We start from the raw sequence: 22952 nt of genomic DNA, 5'->3' as shown, positions 1-22952 counted from the left end.
CTATGTGGCCACTTGTTTCCATGGGACAGTTGTTCCTTAAGCTATAATCTTTCACAGTAAGTCATAAAACTCCCCTACCTCCGTGGAGACTGTTCTGAAGTATGGTTTTAATTCAGCCCTTCAATTACTAGTCAAATCAAAAATGAACCCAAAACAAGAAGCTCATACTGCAAAAAATGTCAACATGAACAACTCCTACAGCGGTTGTTTTGAATATCCGGAAAATGACGCAACTTTAAGATTAAAGTGTAAAAATAATACCTTTTTTTTTTTTTTTTTTGTAGCCAGAGAACCTGTTGTACTCGACCAAACGGCCCAACGCTCTCCTGAAGCTCACAGACTTCGGTTTCGCAAAAGAGACGACGTCACACAACTCTTTAGCCACGCCCTGCTACACCCCCTACTACGTTGGTACGACAACTGTATTTACACATTTGAACTGTAAATATTTAAAGGGCCCATATTACACCGCTCTCTGATCTATGTTATAATGTTGTTTCCTCATCACAAATAGACCTGGACCAAGTTCACATAATATCAGCCCTGTAAACGTGTGTTATGACTTTTCACTGAGTTTGTTTTTGTTTCGTGCAGCCCCTGAGGTCCTCGGTCCAGAGAAATACGACAAATCCTGTGACATGTGGTCGTTGGGAGTCATTATGTATATTTTGTAAGTTTCTCCACAATATTAACGTACAGCAGTTGGTCTTACAGATTATCCTGTGTCCCCTGTTTGTAATCGTGACATGTTTAGGCTTGTCACGATTACACATTTTGGAGCAAAATATATTGCCAAACTTAATATAGATCATAAACGATAATATTGAAACTAATTTACACTTCTGACACAATCGCCCTGAAGTAGAATTACCTGCAAAAAAAACTACTCGAAATGTAGCATATGGTTAAAAAACATGAACTGAAATAAACAGAGGAAATACATATTTAAATACTTACCTGGTAGTTTGTGTCTGTAATGAGCCATAGAAGATAAGTATTCGCTCCTCTACAGCTCAAAGCTTTAGTGCAGATAAAACAAGAAAAAAGTCCCCATGGTAAATATTGAGCCCCAAAAATTATAGTTGTATCTTGTTTATATGGAGCGTGCCGTGGAAGTTATCTGTAAAATAATACCAAAACATAGAACCAGTAAACAAACGGTCCCACTGCTGACAAGAGTTTCTGCTGCAGTGGCCCAGAGCAAAGGAGTCACAAGACATAAATACTGTCTGAGGTCCAAGTCCTTCCCCAAGTATAATTTACATTTATGTCAGTCTGACTGGACGTTTGGCCTTCTCAGCTCAGAGGTAACACCTTTACATTAACATTTGAGTACAGGTCAGAGTGATCAAACAATAAACGTGTGAAATAAAACGGCAGACATGTAAATGGGAAACATTAAGTTACCTATAGCCTCCTGTGAGACTAAAGTATTTGACAAAGACTAATGTGGCTTTAACAATTTTTGCAGTGTATCTTGGACCATGGACAATTTTGCATGTTTTTTTTCCAATGTAGGAACGCACATTGTGTTCTGCGTCCTGATTGGCTGAGGGACTGTAGACCATTGTCCATCAGTCTCCTCTGTGCCGTGTCTCCTGTACAGTACAGAATGTGTTCAGACAAATTTACATAAATGTTGGATCGCAGTTTGACGCTGAAGTGCTGTAGGTTTGCAAGTTTTCTCCCCGACAAAACCCACAATGTCGATGAAACGTTTTGCACTGATAGTATTTCTAAAAGCTATAATTTTTATTTACAGTATAAGAAAATTTATTTCTCGAACAAATGTTTTGACTAAAAACAGGTCTTGATCTTTGGTGTTTCATTCTGGTTTGTATAATAAAATAATAATAAGAATAATTTATTCTTTGAGAGTTTAAATAAGAGAGAAATGTGAGAAAATGTTAATACCTGTGTGAGAAAAGTGTATAAAGTGTGTGGTGAGGAGTTTTACAGCCGCAAAACATATAGAATAACTGTAAAAAATTAAGCTGACGACTTCGCGGATTTTGCCTATTGCAGGTTATTTTTAGAACGCAACGATAAACAAGGGACCACTGTACTAAAATTTCTACCACAAACGATAAGTCGATATAGTTTTTAATGACAGGCCTATACAATTTTAAATGTTTCTATGGTTACCAGGTTCTAATGCTGTCACCCAGTACGGCTGAGTAATGACACTTTACTTTTAAAATCAATTGTCTGAGCTTAAATACTACATACTTTTACTTATTGCCATTTAACACAAAAATAGTCCAATTTCTTCCCCCAAACCAGACTTTTTACACACAGAGGTTTGGCTGTAGACCTCTTGATTAAAAAGACCCAAGCCATTTTTGTTTAAAGTCAGTTTAACCTCTGCTTCACTGTTAATATGTAATACTTGTGCCTAATAATCTGTGTATGTGCTGTGTGTGTGTGTGTGTGTGTGTGTGTGTTGGCAGGTTATGTGGATATCCCCCTTTTTATTCAAACCACGGTTTAGCCATTTCTCCGGGGATGAAGAAGAGGATCCGGATGGGACAGTACGAGTTTCCCAATCCCGAGTGGTCCGATGTGTCTGAGGAAGGTAAGACTAAACATGGACTAAACATGCTTTTATTTAGTTTGAGTTTTTATACCATAGAATCAGACGTGTAGGCGCTGTACCTGATTTTTACCGTCTTAAAAAAGTTCATTTTAAAGGGTTTGCAGCCATGGTCCAAAGTTATTCCTCATTTATCTTATACTTTCCCAGTGTCCTAGTTATTCACAATGATGAGTTTGAATGTGCAGAGACCAGAGCGGAGTTTTGCAGTCACAGTAAAGCAAACAATAACTAGCAGGCTAATTGTGCATGTCCTGACAGTAAATGCTTTATAATTAGACACAGACAGGACACACTGGACTTATTTTGACCTCAAGAGCTGCTTATACAATATAACTGCACTGGGGCAAGACACATTTAAAATACAAAACAAAGCAGAGCGCAGAGCCGTTTAATCAGGCAAAATAAAATGTAATCAAACATTTAAAATTGGATTCCATTACAATTTTTGGCCACATTTTTACTAAAATTGTAAATATTTATGGAAACTTTGGAAACAAGCAAAAACTATGGTCCATCACCTGCTTGTCTCCATGGAGATGTTATTGCTTTGCCTGGTATGTTCCACACAATAGCATTAAACATGTACATCCTTAGAGACCAGCAGGTAATGCCACCATGACAAATTACAAGTCAGATCTATGGAGAGGCAGCCAGTACGAATGCACGTTTTTCTAGGTATTTCTAAGCAATAAAACCAACAGTGATTAAATAAATGCTGGACATAAACCTTAATGCCATACTGTGGAACATTCCAGGCAAAGCGATATCTCCATGGAGACGAGCAGGTGGCAGAACATCAACCCGAAAAGTTACATAGTGCACATTAAAAGCTGCAGCTGTTTGTTTCCATGGAAATGCTGTTCGTTTGGTTATAGTCTTTCACAGTACAGTATGACACTTTTATCACCCAGCTCTGAAAATATGGTTTTAAGTGTCTTCTGTGGAGTCATGCAAGTGACGTTCCACTTTCAGAAAGTTACTTACTGTACCTTTACTAAAGACTTTGTGTAGTTGAATGTTTAGTTGTTCTCATATTTCAAAACATTTACATTGGGACCACATTTAGTTTGCACCTAAACCTCGTGTCTATTAGAAACAGTTTCACATTTACCAGATTTACTGAGGTGCACATTTTGAACTAGAAAAGCGCTTTTGAATAGGTGTAACTTTATTTAAATTTTGTAATTTTGTTTACAGCTAAACAGTTGATCAGGACTCTGCTGAAGACTGAACCCACTCAGAGGATGACCATCACAGAGTTCATGAACCACCCCTGGATCAATGTAAAAACACATTAACATAACATCAATAATATCTGAGCAGTACATAATCTAATAATTAATTTTCTTGTAGCAATCGATGGAGGTGCCACAGACGCCTCTCCACACCAGTCGAGTCCTGAAGGAGGAGAAGGATGCATGGGAGGACGTCAAGGTTTGTACATTTATACAACATTCAAAATAATCATATGGTCATTCATTGTAATCAAAGCGTGTTGCATTTTATTTTTTATTTTATGTATCTTTATATATACAAGGAGAGCCCAATGAAAACACAGGTCAATGAAAAATACAAACTGAAGAAACAAAAGTACATAAGTCCATTTAAAACATTCAAAACAGGAGCAGCCATGAGAATAAATGTTTATCACCACATTATTAAATTGTATTTGTGGCACCAAAGTATTTATCATTTTTTTCTTTTTTTTAAGAAATGCAATAATCTTGTCAAAAGTGTAAAAATGCACTTATTATAGATAGTTATCCTGGTATTGAAATTAGACTCATTTGAACAAGTAATTGGTCACCTCTCGGGACCCGACGCTCCTTAATAATAGGCCTGTATAAATAATGCAATATTAAGGTGTTTTTTTTTGTTTGCTGCGGCAACAATTCCACTGTATCTGTCTGGAGCACAACCGGCTCATCTCGTGCGTTACCTGCAGGTCGGGTTTGGCCAAGAAAGGCGTGGGCGGGGCTGTGAGGCGGTGGTCAGCCTTTCATCTCTGCGGTGCACGTGCATCTTTGCTTTTAGACGTGTCAAAATTAATTTCCTCATTAGACTCGTTTCCCCTGTGAATGAGTCAGATTGTATTAAAACACAGCATTTTATAGCTTAGCGCGTGTCCCACTGTCCCCTCTGTCTCATTTGTCCCCTCTGTCCTCTGTCTCATCTGTGTGTCTGCAATCATCAAGTCTGCTTCTCCTCCTCTGTAGAGAGAGAGACAGAGGAGGAAAGAGAGAGAGAGAGAGAGAGGAGGAGAATGAAATGGAGGGAGACTGAGAGAATGAGAGAGAAGAGAGGGACGGACACAGAGGGCGACGAAGACAGTGAAAGAAGGAAGGAAAGCGGGAGAGATACAGGGAGATGGAGAGAGAGATGAAAGAGAGGGAGAGACACAGAGGCAGATAGAGAGAGGGAGAGACACAGAGGGAGACGCGGAGAGAGAGAGAGAGAAGAGAGGGAGAGATACAGGGAGATGGAGAGAGAGATGAAAGAGAGGGAGAGACACAGAGGCAGATAGAGAGAGGGAGAGACACAGAGGCAGATAGAGAGAGGGAGAGACACAGAGGCAGATAGAGAGAGGGAGAGACACAGAGGGAGACGGGGAGAGAGAGAGAGAGAGAAGAAAGGGAGGGAGAGAGAAGGAAGGGAAGAGGGAGAAACGGACGGATAGGGTGAGAGAAGAAAGAGAGGGAAAGGCATGGAGACAGAGAGAAGAAAGAGGGAGAGACAGAGGGAGACGGAGACAGTGAGAGAGAAGAAAGGGAGAGGCACAGAGGGAGACGAAGACAGTGAAAGAAGGAAGGAAAGCGGGAGAGACACAGGGAGATGGAGAGAGAGAAGAAAGAGAGGGAGAGACACAGAGAGGGAGAGACACAGAGGCAGACAGAGAGAGGGAGAGACAGACGGAGAAAGAGAGAAGGGAGAAATGGAGAGAGAGAAGGAAAGAGGGAGAGAGAGGAGGAAAGAGAATGATATAGAGAGACAGACAAAGAGAGAGAGAGACAGGAGAGGGAGAATTTACCTACTTTCAGAAACTTCAGGCTGAATCAAAACCGTAGTTGATAATGAAGTTGCATTTCAAAGTGCAGCCTTTTTTAATGGGCATGGGGCGGGGTCTAGGGCGGGGTCTAGGGCGGAGTCTCAGGCGGGGTGATGCTGTTATGCAGGTCCCACACTGCACAGACCAATCGGTTGTATATAAATGTTGGTGTTTTATCTGTTTGTGGAGGGACTGGACTGTTTTTAGCAGCAGGCAGCCGTCCCCACAACCCACCTTTGGGCCGTCACCCCGATTTTGAGAACCAGGTATCCACACTTCAAACTCCGCCCCTGCAGCCACTTGTTTGTAATTATAAACACCTGGCTGTAATCATGGGGAGTCCTGTGTGATGTCACATAGTGCTTTAAATTGCAGAGGTCACTGGAGGCAGCACTTACTTAGATTTAGGGACTAGAAACAGTAGATAATGCTGTTAACACCATGTACATGTGGGGTTTCGTGTTCCACTTGTGTAAATTCTTGGTGTTTTTCTGTTTTTCAGGAGGAGATGACGAGTGCCTTGGCCACGATGCGCGTCGACTACGAACAGATCAAGATTAAGACGATCGAAGACTCGACAAACCCACTTTTAAACAAGCGCCGAAAGAAAGCAGGCAACCCCATAGCAGAGGTGCAGGGGGAGGGCCAATGAAACACCCCAAACACATTTACACACAACATGGAAGCAATAACTGTCGCACTGCACCCAATTTACTATGTTTATTTTTGTTTTGTTTGTATCATTTTATTGATCCCAGAAGTTTCTGATTTTAAGAGATTATGAAATTTACTTGTTATTTTTCGTTTTGTTATCAGGTTGTAAAGGTTTTAAATGGGATTTAAACTTTCAAAGCCTAGCCTTGTTTTAATTTTTTAGTACTGCTTTATAATAACTACACCTTAATTAGCGTTAATAAGCTTGAACAAAGACGTAGTCGTAATGAACAAATGGTTTATTCAGATGATCCAGGGTTAGGAACGACTTAAAGGGGTTAGGAGTTTAGGTTGGGTTACTAAAGGCGCTGTAGCAGTTATTCCTCACTTATTTTATGAACTCTGAGCAGCTAATGATACGTTTATAAGCGCTTTTCACAACTTTCAGAGACCAGAGTGGAGTTTTGCTGATGACAACTAGCATGCTAACGCCCACTTCTGTTTGTCAGACATTAAAACGCCTTGTAATTAGATGCAGACAGCACACAGCGGACTTATTTTGACCTCAAGAGCTGCTTATGCAATATATCTGTGCTGGATTAACCCACGTTCTGCTCAAATACCTGGTAAAAAATCGTGTAGGTTGGGCCTTTAAGTAGTTACTAAGCCTGAATCATTGTTAATACACTGTTTGTTCATTATGAAGTAAGTCTTTTTCATGTTTAATCAAGGCGTTTTAAGTGTAGTTATTATAACGTGTGTGTTTTAAATGTTTTCGTAAATTTTTATGTCCCCTGTGAATGTTTATGAATGGAAAAACGGCTAGATCCCCAAAATGAACGAGCGAGATAAGGGAAATTTATTTTGTCATAACAGAAGTCTATGGAACAGATTGAATGTAAAAAAGATCCATTGTTTTCAAATGAGCTTTTTCTGTCCTCGTGAAGCAGGGATTGTCTATATATAAATGTAGGTTGTGAATGTTATGAAATAGGCCTATGCACATACTACGGAAAGTGGCATTTCTGGACACCTCACTCATTTTCACCGATGTTTTAGGTACAGTTTGAATCAAAATATGTTTTCAATGTAGCTTTAATTAAAAGAGTAGCCCCATGATGTACTTCGAAGCCTTATTTTAAGCGTTTAGTTTTTTAAAAATTCACTGAAGAATGTCTATGCACGACGAGGACCTTTTTGCGATGTCGGGGTACTGTACTGAACTAGCCTGGCTGTTCGTTTTCACAGCGAATTAAACGGCAAAACATAAACGATTTTGTAATTACTTGAATTTACAATTTGCAATATTGACGAGGTTAAATGTAACTGCTTATATGCCCTACAGTTGTTAAAGCTGCGCTGGGTAACTTCTCCAGGTATGGGAATCGTAACAGCCACCGCCACCTGCTCGTCACCACGGAGATGCCCTCGCGTTTCCCTGGAATGTTCCACAGTACTGCTTTAAACTTACAGTATTTATTTAATTACATGTGTTTTTACTGCTCAAAAATACCTTGGAAAAACACGCCTTCTTGCTGTGAGTTGCGTCGTCTCTCCGCAGATCTGACCTGTAACTTGGTCTAATTGCATCACAGGTTTGTTCTCCATAGAGGTAGAGAAGTTTAATGCCATATTGTGGAACTTGTCTGTGTAATCCCTCAGTCGTCCAGCTCTGATTCATAGTAAAAACAGTCAACTTTTTGTCCAGTTGACAGATTTACTTTTGGTTTTTACATATGGTGGAATGTTCTAAGCAGTAGCGTCTTCATGGAGACAGTCAGGCGGGAAAAGTTACACAGTGCAGCTTTAACCAGTCTATGTGGGTAGAGATTTCTGATGCATTTAATTGTAAAAGTAAAAGTGTACAGCTCAAATTGGTAGCAAGTTCGGTAGAGAGCGAAATAAAACCATAAATAGTTACCAAATCTCTTAAGACATCATAGTGAAAAAAAGTAAATGCTAGGCTAGTGATCGCCATATAAAGGTATTATATGCACGTGGGTTAGCTGTAGCGCCCCCTGGGGACAAACTGGCAGACTTTTTAAGCTCTATTTTTTGTTTGTCATTTTTTGCATATATTATTTTTGTTACCGTTGTCCCATTGCCCTGTAATAAGGCCAGGCAGAACCCCCTCCCCTTCATATAATAGGTCTGTATTATTCTAGACAGCACCCCAATACTTGTTGTAGTAGCATAGGGAGTAGAAAGTACGTACAAAACCACACCAGCAGCTGTCTATTCAATTTAATCCATCAGTTTGAATCATTTTATTTCTCCACAGGCACAAAAACATGACTCCTCCCCTCTCTCACTCACACACAAGCACACACACACACACACACACACACACAAGGGATCATGGGTAATGTAGTTCACCATGTAAACTCACTTGTACACTGTAAAATGTTCATTAAATGTTTGTACTTTTCAGTTTAATTTCCTTGTCTTTTTTCGGACACTCTCTGTAGTGGCTGCACAGATCTCTCTCTGTCATTTTGAGTCTTTGTTAAAGCTCCACGCATCCAACTTTTATGTCTGCTGCTTTGGATTAAAAAAAAACAAAACGACAAAACACACATTTTTCCTCTTGTTTTATTATGATTTCATGACGATTTAAAATTCATGGGTTTCATCTTTAGGTCCTGGTATGATCCATAGTAAAAGAAATTAACGTCTGTAAATGCAGTAAAGTTTAGAGTGAAGACGTTTCGCTGCTCATCCAAGACGCTTCTTCAGTTCTGGTCAGATACTGCTGGACACTGCCTTGTATCTGTCTGAAGGTTAGATATAAGTTAAGTATAAATTTTCACCCGTTAGTGGCTCTGTGGAGCGGACCCCAGTGGCACTAGATTTAGTTCTGTTTACTTTACTTTTGAGTAGGTCTTGTTCGCACACACTGAGCATCATTCACCTCAAACACGATGAGCCACGTGAGAGTCCATCTACTGATCAAAGAACTTATCTCTATGACAACGCGCTTCAAGCAGACAGAGCCTCGTGACTAAGCACACGCTCAGTTCACCTGTACGCAGCGGTATTTTCCTTCACCTGTGACTAAATACTCTGTGAAGCTTTTTGAATAACACGCACACAAGACCCATGAGGAGACTGTGGCTGATATTAAGTTGATCCAAGTGACCTCGTCAGACGAAACAGCAGCTCTGCACCGCCCATTCATAGAAATATACGTGACCTGAGTGCTTTTTTGCCCAATCCTTAGACTGTACAATAAGGAGGTTTATGACAAGTGAAGATCTGAAGAGACCTACAATCTGAATTTCCCCTTAAATAAATAAAAAAAAGTCTGATTTGTTTTTACTGCCGCTCTGGGACCAGCCGTTTACTGCGGTCCAGAGTGACACTGTTGGGTTCACACGGCTCTGAGAGAGAATGCTTCGGTGACAGTATGAAACCTATCTAAGTGTGAACAAAATGACTTCCCACAGTTCACATCTAAGGTAGCTCAATAGACCCAACCACCAAACAGAAACAAAAAGAAAATACAGATGTGTTAGTTTCAGTGTAGTTGGCACCTCTTTTCAGACAGATACGAGGCAATGTCCAGCAGGAATCTAACCAGAACTGAAGAAAGCAAGTTTATTTGTAAGGCACAATTTGTACACAAAGTAATTCAAAGTGCTTTAACAGAATAAGAAAGACATTAAAATTACAGTACAACAAATCAAAACATGAATAGTCGTCATAAAATTTATATTAAAAGAGAAGAGTGAAGAATAAAAACCTTTTAGACATATGCTGTTGTCCTGGTTTAGTCCTCAGAGTGTGAGATGGTTCATGTGGCTCTAACATGTGGGAGATGTTCTTTGGTGCTGGTCCATGGAGAGACTTGTTCACACAGAGCTGCTTTAAAGTCTATTCTCTGAGCCACAGGAGCCAGAGACCTGAGCCACAGGACACATGTGTGAAGTACTTCCTGGTTCTAGTCAGGCAGTGTTCTGGATGTACTGTTCTGTCTTAAGGCTCGTTTGGAGAGTCCAGTGAACAGGACGTTACAGTCTTCTAACCTACGGGAGACAATTGCAGGGATAAGTCTCAAGAAACGGCTTGAAGAAGTGGGTTGGATGAGCGGCGAAATGTCTTCACTCTAAAACTTTTATCCAGTTAACAGAATGGAAATTTTCTTTTGCTGTTCAAAAGATACATTTAGTTTTGAAATGTTCATCTCTAAAATCGCTGATCTGTCATGATTCTGAAACCCATGAATATATTTTTGCTTTTCTTTTTTTTTTTTCTTATTGACGTTGGTGGATTTAAATCAGATGCCCTTCTGGCTGCCACTATATTTCAGACTGGAGATGGAGAAATTCAATGTGGGGAAATGTTTTGCCACTTTCCACATGTGCCTGGGAAAAAATTGAACCGGCAACCCTCCAGTTCATAGATTAATGATTCACCTTGTACTCTCATGGTGGATGCTGAAGTGTACGGAACATTGAGTAAAGGAACAAAAGTCAAACAAATATTAGTAAGGCTGTCAAGCTGCACATCTGGTGTGTTTGCCCTCTGGTGACACAGTGGCTGGTTCAAATCTCACTGAAAGCTCATAATATTGTGTCATTTGAATTTCATGACCTGTTTAAATATATTTTTGATTTTTTCTTTTCAAGGTTCAAGGAGTGAGAATTTAGCCAGATTTTAGAAATGTACCTGGCAACTCTTCAGTTCATAGACTATTATTGTTTGTAAAATCAAATAAGTGAAAAAATAAGGCTATCATGTTGCCCGCAAACCATAGGGTGACCAGTTCAAATATCAGGACATACTTTTTTTTTTATTTTTGTGTGTGTTTTTTGTTTTTTTTTCTTTTCGAGATTGCTAGCTTCAGTGAGGATTTAACCGGATATAAAGTCAGATGTCCTTCCAGCTGCAACTAACCACCATAATCGAGTCTGCGGAGGGTAATGTGAATGAAGTGCCTTGCCAAATGACACAACAGCATTTGCTTGTACAAAAATTTAACTGGGAGTCCTCCAGCTCCTAGTTTATTAGATTAACCTTGTATTCTTGGGCAAGACACTCCACCCATATTTGTCTGCTGCAGAAAAGCATTCAAAGTAAGAAAAAAAAAAAAAAAAAAAGGATTTGTTTGCTGTCAAATAAAAAAATATAATAATGATTTAAGAAAAACACTGAAATCACTGTCTTAAAAGTATATATTAGAACTCCATCGAATATAATAGTCATGACATTGCGGTAATTCTCCAAAAAAAATAAAAAAAATAATGAGTTTTGAAATCTGAATCTTGGAATTTTTTCACTCCCTAGACATCACGTACAAGTCATCACCCAAAGGCACGTGTGGCCGAGCTGGGACAAATTACTACATTCCCTAACTTAAGTCACGTCTCACGCGACTTTACTCGGGACCTAAAAAAAACCTCTCCAAATGCCCCTAAAACTCCCATCTCATCTTCCTCATCACGTTTCCGTCTTGTGGTAGAGGTTGTGACCGTTTGATGTGTGACGGAAGTGACAGAACACAGGAATCTACAGCTCAAAGAAACATGGAATAAACGTGTGTGTGGTAATAAACACTGAGTCAGCTGTCCACAAACTCTTTAGTCCTATGTCCCACTGGTTCAAACGGAGGCCCACCTTTTCATTATATTGGACAAAAGTCGACCTAGGTGCTGTTCCTCGCCTAAACACTCACAGTAAAGGTGGACGATACTGATAAAAAGTCACTTGATTCTTTTTTGGTTTATCCTGAGACTGAAATTACATCTTTTGGCAATCCAGAAATGTGCTAATATGTGTCTAGTTGAGGTTTAAAATGTAGTGCAGTTTTAAAAATAGGCATTACATGTAGCATTTTTTGTTTTTTTTCCTTACTCATTTTCTTATTTCTATTTTATTTATTTTTATTTTTTGTATATTTTTATTATATTATTATTATTATTATTTTTTTCTATATTAAACTTATAGGCTGTATAGGCCTAAACCAAATATTGAAATTTTGTGACCTTCTGAAAGTTTAAACCAGGGCTGTCCAAACTACGGCCCAGGGGCCAAATGCGGCCCTCAGATAAGTTTTTATTGGCCCTTAGCCTCCCGCTGAATCGGCCCAAATGATCATAAACAGTACTTTTAACAGCAAATTAAACTATTTCTACCACTAAACCCTCAAACATCACATTGCATTGATCACTGTCTGTGGCCCTCCACTTTAAATATTGATAGGTTCACAACCTATATTAGAGTTCAAAAGAGAAGAGAAGACAAGAGAGAGGGTGGTGGTTTGTAACTGGGGTTTTTTGCCTCTCCGCTCTTTCTCCTCAATATTGAGACAAAATAATCTCTCTTGTCTTCTCTTCTCTTTTGAACTCTAATATAGGTTGTGAACCTATCAACTTGGTTGATAGGTTCACAACCTATGATATGTGGCCCTCGATAAAAAAAAAAAGTTTTTTGGGTTTTTTTTGAGGTTGCTAACTAGAAATACTTTTTAGATGGATTTTAAGTCAGATGCCCTTCTGGCTGCCACTATATTTGAGACTGGAGATGGAGAAATTCAATGTAGAGAAATGTTTTGTCAATTTCCACATGTGCCTGGGCAAAAATTGAACCGGCAAAAGTGTTTGCCCTCAGATGACACAGTAACCAGTTCAAATCTCACTGCAAGCACATAATAATATTGTGTAATTTGAATTTCACGACCTGTTTATATTTTTGCTTTCCATTTCCTCTTTTCAAAATTGCCAGTGTGACTGAGGATTTAGCCACATTTAAAGTCAGATGCCACAGATACACAGAATTTTCCTTTTCATTTCCTCGTCGTTTTCATGACTCTGATCGTTTTTCTGATGAAACAAAAAGAAAAGCTAAATAACGATGACTTAAACTATGAGTAAGTAAGTGACTGGAGATGGGATATACAAAGGTAAACAGTTTTAAGTAGGCTCTTCCTGTTAAAAGCATGATTCAATGTCAAAGGAAGAATACATGATATCTGTACTGTACACGTCTGCATCAAAAACACAAACTCAAAAATATATGAAATTTCAAACCATCAAATCCCCGAGCCCTTTGCTTCTAAGCTGTATGCATGGTGTTGGAATAGCATTATCTATTGTCCTGAGTCTTTTTTTGGCTATTTTGTGCAAATTAGATACATTTGCAACGTTATATTAAAAAAACTGTTAAATTTCAAGTACTATGTGACATCAGGCATGGCCAATTACAGCCAGGAGTTTCTGATTAAAAACACCAGGCTGTAAGGGCGGAGTTTGAACTGTGGATACCTGTTACACCAATCACACTGTTCCTTATACCTCTAGACACCGCCCCTCCTTCTCCTCACTCTTTACTAAGTACTATGCGACATCATGCATGACTGCCCCGATTACAGCCAGGAGTTTCTGATTAAAAACACCAGGCTGTAAGGGCGGAGTTTGAAGTGGGAATACCTGTGAGACCAATTAGACCCGTGGTCCCCATCCACCAGGGCCGTTAAGCATGTGCTACCCTGCCACACAAAAACAGTACATAATTTATCAGCGACCGCATCTTCTCCGACGTAACTTTCGCCCGTCCCTCATGACACGCTAATAAGCTTGTCCGTAGATATATAATGAAAATCCTGATAGGAAATCGCCACAGAAATCTATTTGATGTAGTGGCAAGTTCATGATCTCCTCTTGTCTCCGCGATGACGCATCACGTGTAACACATCAGACACGTTGCCCAAAAGTAGAGCCGCAAACGAGTGAAAATGAGCCAAAAACAAAAGTGTTTGGAGAGATTTTTAACAAAAGGGAAAAGGCCAACTGAGGAGCCAGAAGAGGAGACTATGACCTCCAAGAAAAAGAAAGATAAATTTAACAGAAATACCAGGAGTCCTACTTAAAATCTGGGTTTGTCGCTGCAGGTGAGTCCGCTCTGTGTAATAAAAGCAAATGAGGCAATGAAAAAGTGAAAAGCAAACGAGGCAATGAAACCTTCAAAACTGCTTTGGCACATGGAGACTAAGCACCTGGGATTGAAAGATAAGATTTAGAGTTTTTTTTTTTAAATAAACAAACGTGAGCAAGAAGGAAAGAAGAAACAAGTGCAGGGCTCACACTGATGCGGCGGTTTGGTGAGTTGTATTTTTTATGCACTTAACTTATTTTTGCCACATTTATCTGTCATGCGTAGACGGCCGGTCCGTGAAAATAAAACCTACATTGTTCTGGTCCATGGTGCAAAAAAGGGTTGGGGACCCCTGAATTAGACTGTTCCTTATACCTCCAGGACCTGCCCCTCCTCCCCCCTCACTCTCTTCAAGTACTATGTGAGATCATGCATGACTGTTTCTGATTACAAACACCTGGCTGTAGTTCGAAATGTGGATATCTGTTAGACCAATCACACTGTTCCTTGTACCTCCAGGCCCCGCCCCTCCTCCCCTATCACTCTCTTCTTTAGTCCTCCAGACACTTCCCAGTTTAGCAGCTGTATTTGAAATGTGGCATGTGGTTGTGAGTGTAGTTTTTATATGTTTAGTCCCACTTTAAAACTGCTGTATTGATACTTTGCAGCTGATGTCATCAACTTTCCCCTGGAGTGTGATGCTAGCTGTAGGCACTGCTCCATCTGAAGCTTGTAAGACTTGGCTGAAACTACAATAGGTGAGTGGATACGTGCTGCTCAATGAGTCCATCTTGAATAACATTACAGTCACTTATAGGAAGTATACAGCTCATTCTAAGAGATACGTCTAGACAGTGGGTTGACAAAAATACACGTTGTTGTTTTGCCTTTCGATATTATGATTATAGATGGGAAATTGGAGATGGGTTAGAGTTTAAAATTGCACTATGTGACTTTTTTATTTCCTCGAAAATGTTATTACTTTGGCTAGAACGTTCCACACTATTTGGACTTTGGGCTAATTTCCATCTGAAGACCAGCTACAGGTGGGTGTTACAAAAAAATACATAAAATAAAATAAAACATAAACACACAGTATTTACTACAGTACTACAGACTACAGTTAGACAAGATAAACTCAAGAACAGGGAAACAGAATCAAATCTGCTTAAACTATGAGCACATGTTTTTGTTTTATGTTTTTTTAAAGTTTTTTTTTAGCAATAACTCTGCATATACTTTAATGCAAGATAGATAGGTTTAATGCCATACTGTGGAGCATTTCAGGTAAATCAATAACATTTCCACATAGATGAGCAGGAGACAGAAACCAGAAATGAGACATACTTTTCATACCCTTCATTGCACCGCTTCTTCAGATAATAATAAAAAGTAATAAATAAATAAAGTATTAATTTATTGAAATTAAATTAATAAAAAGATATAAACAAATATATAATAGCATTAATTACAATAAATAATAATAATAATCACCTTAGGTGATGAATCACATTAACTTCACATTATAAATGAGTTATGTCCAGTTCCTTTTACAGAGAATTTTCAATTTCACTTTGTTTTCGAGGAGCAGTGCTTTGTCATATTTTTTTAAATTTATTATACGGCACATAGTAGTATTTTCAGGGTAAGAGAACTCAGGACATCCGGCTTTACTGTGAAAGAACAAATTGCACAAATACTGAGTCATTATGATTACAATCTAAGCTTTTACTATTCAAATGTTAAGTTTTGACAGTTTGAATATTTCCCATTACAGACATGAGGAAAAGTCAGTCATTGTGGCCCAAAACGTTTGACTAAATAGGAACAAGCGGTTAATCTTGGCTTTCTGTTAAACATCTTCAGTACTTGAACAAGATGGCAGATTACAGCTTACATCATATGGAAATGGAAGTTTATTTATAGAGAACAAAGTAATTCAAAGAGCTTTACAGAATAAGAAAGACATTAAAATCACAATACAACAAATCAAAGCATAAATAATCACATATGAACAATAAAAAATAAGAGGCAGAATAAAACCCTTTCAGTCATATACACAGATAAACAGAACCGTTTTGAGCCTGGATTTAAACATTGTCAAAGTAGAGGCCTGTCTCACATCTTCAGAAAGACTGTTCCAGGTTTTAGCTGCATAACACTGAAATACTGAATCTCCATGTTTAGTCCTGACTCTGGGCACCAGCAGGAGGCCAGTCCCTGAAGTCTGAGGGAGACTAAATCAGGACTAGACCAAGACTAAGCCAGGACTATAGAACTACAGCAGGAGTTCCTAACCCAGGAATAAACAAGACCTGACCCAGGACTAAGCCAGAACTAAACCAGGACTACATCAGGAGGCCTGTCCTCAGAGTGTGAGATGGTTCATGTGGCTCTAACATGTGGGAGATGTTCTTTGGTGCTGGTCCATGGAGAGACTTGTTCACACAGAGCTGCTTTAAAGTCAATTCTCTGAGCCACAGGAGCCAGAGACCTGAGCACAGGACACATGTGTGAAGTACTTCCTGTTTCTAGTCAGGACCCGAGCAGCAGACATTTTTAACTATTTTTCCCCACCTCGACATTGGTGTTTTCCAGCCTATCAATCAATCAGTATAATTTTATTTGTCCCGGAGCAGCACTTTGAGCAATAAAACGCAATAGTAATAGAACGGTCAAACAGAGAGAGTCATCAGATCCAGTGCACAGTTTGAGGTGAGTAATATCCCTCGATGCAAAAGTGCCCCTCCTCTGTGTCCTCTGTGTCTTGCAGTATCAAAGCAGCCTCCAGCGGGCGCCAGGTGAAGTCTGGACACACAGGAAAGCCTCTCTAAAGCTCACTCTTCCTTCACTCTGTTGTTTTGGTCGGTGATGAGACAGGCCATTCCCTCAAAGTGTTTTCTCTGAGTGCCTTCTGCCATATTTGGTATTTGGTGTTACGTCAGTGTAAAAAGTCTGCAGCATGACTAGCTTCAGACAGGATCACCGTGGATACAGGCTCACCATAGATACAGGATCACCATGGATACAGGAAAAACAAAATGTTCAAATCACACAATGAACTACACATGCTGCACTTCTTGGTTGCTCAAAATCCCCAAATATTAAGTTAAAAATGGAAAGTTTAATAACTGCTCAGTGTGTCAGTCTGTCAGCCACAAGAGCAGCCATGGCAACTACAGAATTGTAACTTTTCAGAAGGAAGGTCCGCTACCTGCTTGTCTCCATGGAGATCTTATTGCTCTTTACCCTGCATTTATCTAATTACAGTTTTTCATTTCCAAAAATACTCTGAAAAGATCCATATTTGGAAATCCAAGCGTGTGTACTATAGCAACCAAAGAGAGGGTAAGTAAGTTCAATACAATACTGTGGAACATTCCAGGCAAAGCAATAACATCACCATGGAGACGAGCACGTGTGGCAGACCCTCCACCAGAAAAGTGACATAGTGCACCTTTATCTACAACAACTCCATAACATTATTCATCATTCATTTAGTCAGTAGTAAAATGTGATTAAATGGCTCATTGTGTCACCCACTGAAACCTCCAGCTTCTGTTTTATTTGCCTGTTTTGTGATATTTCTTCCTGTCTCTTATCTCTCTTAAGTTTTGTCTGTCACATGCACTGTACGGTCTTCATTAACCATAAGCCCCTCCCCCTGATGCAGCAGACGTGTCCTCGGGCCTGTAGTTTTGTTTTGATTTCCGACTGAAGCGTGAGCAGCCGCATGTTTCCTCTGTAGAGCCACATCACAGAGGCTCAGGGGAGGCAGACGCACACGGCTCGTTTTACAGGTATTATACACATGTTTCCCAAAAAGGAATACAGGGACCCGCTCACATGAACCCAACCCAAAACATGCACAATGGAGGTGAACAGTCAAACCCACTTCCAAGTCAGCTCTGGTTCTGGAAGTAAACTTTATATTCATTTTTCCCATAGGCTTTTTGAAAACTTCAAATAACAAGATTTCTTTAAAAAATTATTTTAACATTTTCCTTTCTGTGAGCAGGCTCGCATCTGCACAAACCTGACTCTTATTTGGCCTGAAGGAGCGCCTTCACCTGCTGGTCTCTATGGAAATGTTGTTCCTTTGGCTATAACATTCCAGAGTAAAGTATAAAACATGTCTGGTGTGGAGCTGTGCAGGTGCAGGTGGTGGTGAAGTGGAGGCATTATTGTAACAGCGTGAGCCTGGAGTTTGTCATGTTAAAGTATTGGGGGCTGGGCAAAGGAGGAAGCGGTTTTTCTTGCAAAGCAAATTAAAAGAAACACTGAAGAACTGAGAAACCCTATCTTTAGCACGATTATAGCTTCTTGTGCTAACTCAGCATTTTTACGGTAAGGGATGTACATATAGGGTCAAAACCATAAAAGAGGAAGTCTATATGCCAACTCTTTCACAATTACATGTATTTGCTGTGTGCGAGCGTTTTATTGTGAAATGTGGGTTTGTCACTGACTAGTCAATGGCAGGTGCATTACTGAAGTCACTGGAAAAAATATAAACTCTCCAAACGAATGAGTCACTCTGACATGTCGGACATCATCATCATCATCACTATTTGATCAAGCAGCAGTTTTTCAACGGACAGAGCTGATGAGTCTGTGAGTCAGGTGGCATGTCACCTGCACGATTACATGAAAATACTGAGTTAAAACCATACTCCGAAATATTTAGTCTTATGCCGTAACGTGTGGAAGATTATAACCAACGGATTAACATTTTCAGGGACAGAGGGAGAAGGAGGTCCTCACCCAGGTCCAAGAGGGACACATGTTTTTAAGTGCAATAAACACAATCGAAATGAACAATGGTTTTAGTGGAGTCACTGGCACTGTAAGGGTCCATGCCATCGCTAGGCAGAAGTGCAGCTCTGATCTGTGGAGTGGCGATCCCACTCACAGTAATGCATGTTTTTATGATTTTTATTTTGTTTAGAAATAATAAAAAACACCTATTATTGAAAGATAATATAAATGCACCATTCATCATTAGTTCATCAGTTCCACGGAGATGGGCCGGATACAGTCACTCCATTACAAAGCATTTTACAACTCATCACACGAAGTACTCACAAATGTATATCTACACGCACATAGACAAGTCATCAATTCTTCATCTGATGTCTTCATAAAAAGGTTTGATCATCCTTGAAACTGTAGGGCGATACTATTACTATTACTAATACCGCTACTACTAATACTCCAACCACGATCAACCACACTACTTGTGCTATGACTGTCAGCAGCTGGTCCTTCTAATTGTAGTACCACGATTTTTACTGTGTACTCGCATGCAACAAGTCATGTCCTTTTGTTTTCAAGCTCAAACTCAATTAGAAAGTCAAAGATAGACCCAGAAATTTACTATCTAGGGCTACATGGGGCTACAACTCCTGCTGTAGTCCTGATGTAGTCCTGGATCAGTTCTGCTTTAGTCCTGGTTTAGGGGCCGGCCTCCTGCTGGTGCCCAGAGTCAGGACCAAACATGGGGACTCAGCATTTCAGTTTTATGCAGCTAAAATCTTCCTGAAGATGTGAGACAGGCCTCTACTTTGACAATGTTTAAATCCAGGCTCAAAACAGTACATTTCATCTTTGCATACGACTGAAAGGTTTTTATTCTGCACTTTTCTCTTTTAATCTTAATTTTATGGTAATTATTTAAGTTTTAATTTGTTGTCTTGTGATTTTAATGTCTTTCTTCTTCTGTAAAGCTCTTTGAATTACTTCGTGTACAAATTATGCTATACAAATAAACTTTCCTTGCCTTAAACTCATATTTCTTCTGCTAGGACGGTCAGGGCTACTTTAGCAAATGATACTTCTACTTGTGAATGAACAATGGTATTACAATTACAATGGTAATTGTTGAATCAGTAGAAAAATACAGTTTAGTAGCTTTATTTTTATTCAAATTATAGTGAGAAAGTATAATTAAATCATTATAGATCATTATGTTATCATTTTAAATCGCAATATTCATCTAAAACAACTGAACGCAAGAAACAGAAAAGGGCGGTGTCCAACGGAAGCTGACATCACTGTAAACGTCATCACAACAATCCTATGAGTGTCACCGGTCACAGCGGGCGTGTACCAGAGATGATGAAAAGGAGATAGATCGGCAAAATAACATCTTGAAAATAAGTGATTAAAGATTGCTCAAACGTGAATCACTCCAAAAACAACTTGGAGAGGGTAAATGAGAAGGAAACAACTATAACATGGATAAATGCCCTGAATAGTCCATTTTACAAATTAAATCTGCACTTTTCTTATGGGCAAATGAAAGTTCTTTGGTGTTATATGCAACAGAGAAAAAACATGAGACTATACATTAACAAATGGATTAGATGTTCTGGACCGATTATAGTAAATCCCTTTATGTCTTGTACATTATGCGTCACTACTTGTATATCTCCTCTTTTATGACACGAGATCTGACCTATAAGAAGTGCCCAGTCATCTCCAAACCGAGCTAACGCTAGCGTGTAGCAGTTCTCACTCAAAGATGCAATCTAGATCACAACACCGAAACTAGATACTCGATTTGTGTCAATGTCGATGTTAAAACAGTCACAACCACAGGACTGAGCCTTTCCCGAACACCTTTACAATGACCTTGAGCTGTATCTTTCAGACACATAGAGTAGTATACACCCATGGACCACTGAGGGATTACACAGATATAAGGCCACATGGGAATAGAAAACAAAGTACTACCATTTAATGTGGAAAATCACATTCTATTGTCCAAAAAAAGAGTGTTTTTATTATCATCGTGGTATCAGAGTGTGTAACTTTACTATAATGACAGCACTAATCTAATTAAAAGTATTGGAGAAGTGTGTACAGAGCCTGGGCAGTTGTGGTCACAAAACCGACACTGACAGTGAAGTCTCATAAAAACAGCACCAGTCAAAATGAATAAACTTTATAGGCGTTTCAGAGATTGATGGATCATTGTTGTGTATGAGTCCATATTATCAGGGGCAGAAGAGAGACTGAGCCTTTAACAGGATTTACAAAGCTCCACATCGATATGATTTCTCCAGCTAATCAAGCCGTACATTACTGCAGCTATAAATGTATTTTTACATTTACATAGTTTTGTTTTTTCGGTTTTATTTGAATGATTCAAACAAAGTCTCATAATAATTCAAAAATTGTAGGTTTGAGTGTTGTCATTAGCATTATAGTCTATTGATTAGACAGAGAGACGGAGAGAGCAATGCTTTTTGACTGTTCACAAATGCCGTTTACATAGAAAATAAGAGCACAAACTAAAGTTAATTCAATTTTTTGTGTTTTTACATTGACGTGATTTAGCCGCTCACAGGCCACAGCATCTGAACATGTGAGAGAACATCATGTTTTTGCTATTTCATCAATTTCACATCATTTTAACTGTCACGATCAGTAAACGTTACAGGTTCAGAGCTTTATCAGAAAGTATATTTTTCACAAATATCTCCAGGGGAATGTGAAAAGCAAACCAGAAGTCCAGATATTGTAGAATTAATGCAAAATCTACGCGATCTATACTTGCTCAAATAACTCCTGTGTCAGTTTAGGGTCTGTCGGCTTCTGTTCTGCCGCATGAAGAACAGACGCAGAGGGAGTCGTTCTTTACGTCTTCACTGATGGTCACAGCAGTATATTTGTCTTAAAGGCAGCGTCCAGCAAAAATCTAAGCAGAGTCTAAAAAGTGAGATTACACCAGACGTTATATGGCCCGGGAAACAAAAAGGGGAAAGCTGAGAGATGGAGGAGAGGGCTGGAAATGAGAGAGCAACGCCAGAGACTGAGACTCCACGAGGCCTAGGTCTGAGACTGGAGCAGAAAGTGTGTATGTATGTGTGGGTGTGCATCTATGTGTGTGTGAGTATGTATGTGTGTAGTGTATCTCATCTGAAACACAGAGAAAGCATTTGTTGTTCTTGTGCATTTGCCATCAGCACAGTGTGTTCCTGGGGCAGTTACGAATCGTTCAAAGGAGCCCAGGTTCAGAAAGACTGTTAGTTTGTGCTTTCAGATTGACTTTGGAGATGCTCCTGTTTGCCGTGGTCAGCCTGCACTGATGGTACACACATGGCCACTGTGGCGTTAAAGTTGTTTTTCGAGATCACTCACGTAAACGCTGACTTGTGCAGTGTGTTTAGGGCTTGAAGGTTGGACACATTCAGATGCTCCTCACAGGACTTTAACAGTTCTGTTCCTATTTAATTTAGCCACTGATTTCACTTTTTAATCAACTGGCTGTCTTGGTTGACATGTTTCTGCAACATCACGTAGTGGTTGGGGACAGTACCTCTGGACTGGCAGACCGGGGTGGTGGTCCCTCTGTTTAAGACGAGGGACCGGAGAGCACTGTTCCCTCTAAGCTGCGCGCGTGCGCAATTGCGCACTGCTGACACGGTCTCCGCGCACAGAAAATCTGTGCCGCGCACAAAAAAATCGAACTGGAGTTGAAAATAAAATAAACACACAGCAATTCATTCTGCGCTATTTTTCAGTCTGAGTCAGTGAGTGTGACCGGGGACGAGCTGCTCCAGACAATTATGTGATTCACACACGTATTTGCGCAGCTTATCCACGTCATTGACAGGCTCCTCATGCGCCGCTGCCAGAGTTTTAGCCGATGTGGCCGATGTGGACTGAAAACTCGCTAATGATTCTAAGTGTTTAACCCCTTAACGTTCCGACGGCCCGCCCTCGAGCACAGATCCGAGCGTAAAATTACGCGCGCGTAATTGCGTAATTTTACGCACT

General features: G+C 39.7%; 1 protein-coding gene across 2 annotated transcripts in view; it reads left to right on the top strand.

Moving 5' to 3' along the window:
* The window catches only part of mapkapk2a (MAPK activated protein kinase 2a), a 79897-nt gene that overhangs the window by 31733 nt on the left and 25212 nt on the right, over window positions 1-22952 (top strand). The window contains exons 5-10 of one of the 2 annotated variants that reach the window (XM_055222190.1): window positions 285-411; window positions 595-670; window positions 2451-2575; window positions 3794-3879; window positions 3950-4030; window positions 6145-6290. In XM_055222190.1, the coding sequence (XP_055078165.1) occupies window positions 285-411; window positions 595-670; window positions 2451-2575; window positions 3794-3879; window positions 3950-4030; window positions 6145-6290 (641 nt within the window). Of the gene's footprint in view, window positions 1-284; window positions 412-594; window positions 671-2450; window positions 2576-3793; window positions 3880-3949; window positions 4031-6144; window positions 8733-22952 lie in introns of those variants that run through there. The other variant, XM_033966531.2, reaches the window with a different exon arrangement.

Source organism: Periophthalmus magnuspinnatus, chromosome 5 (genome assembly GCF_009829125.3).
Source record: "Periophthalmus magnuspinnatus isolate fPerMag1 chromosome 5, fPerMag1.2.pri, whole genome shotgun sequence".
In the NCBI taxonomy this organism is placed as follows: domain Eukaryota; kingdom Metazoa; phylum Chordata; class Actinopteri; order Gobiiformes; family Gobiidae; genus Periophthalmus; species Periophthalmus magnuspinnatus.
This window is presented reverse-complemented; position numbering and strand designations above follow the sequence as displayed.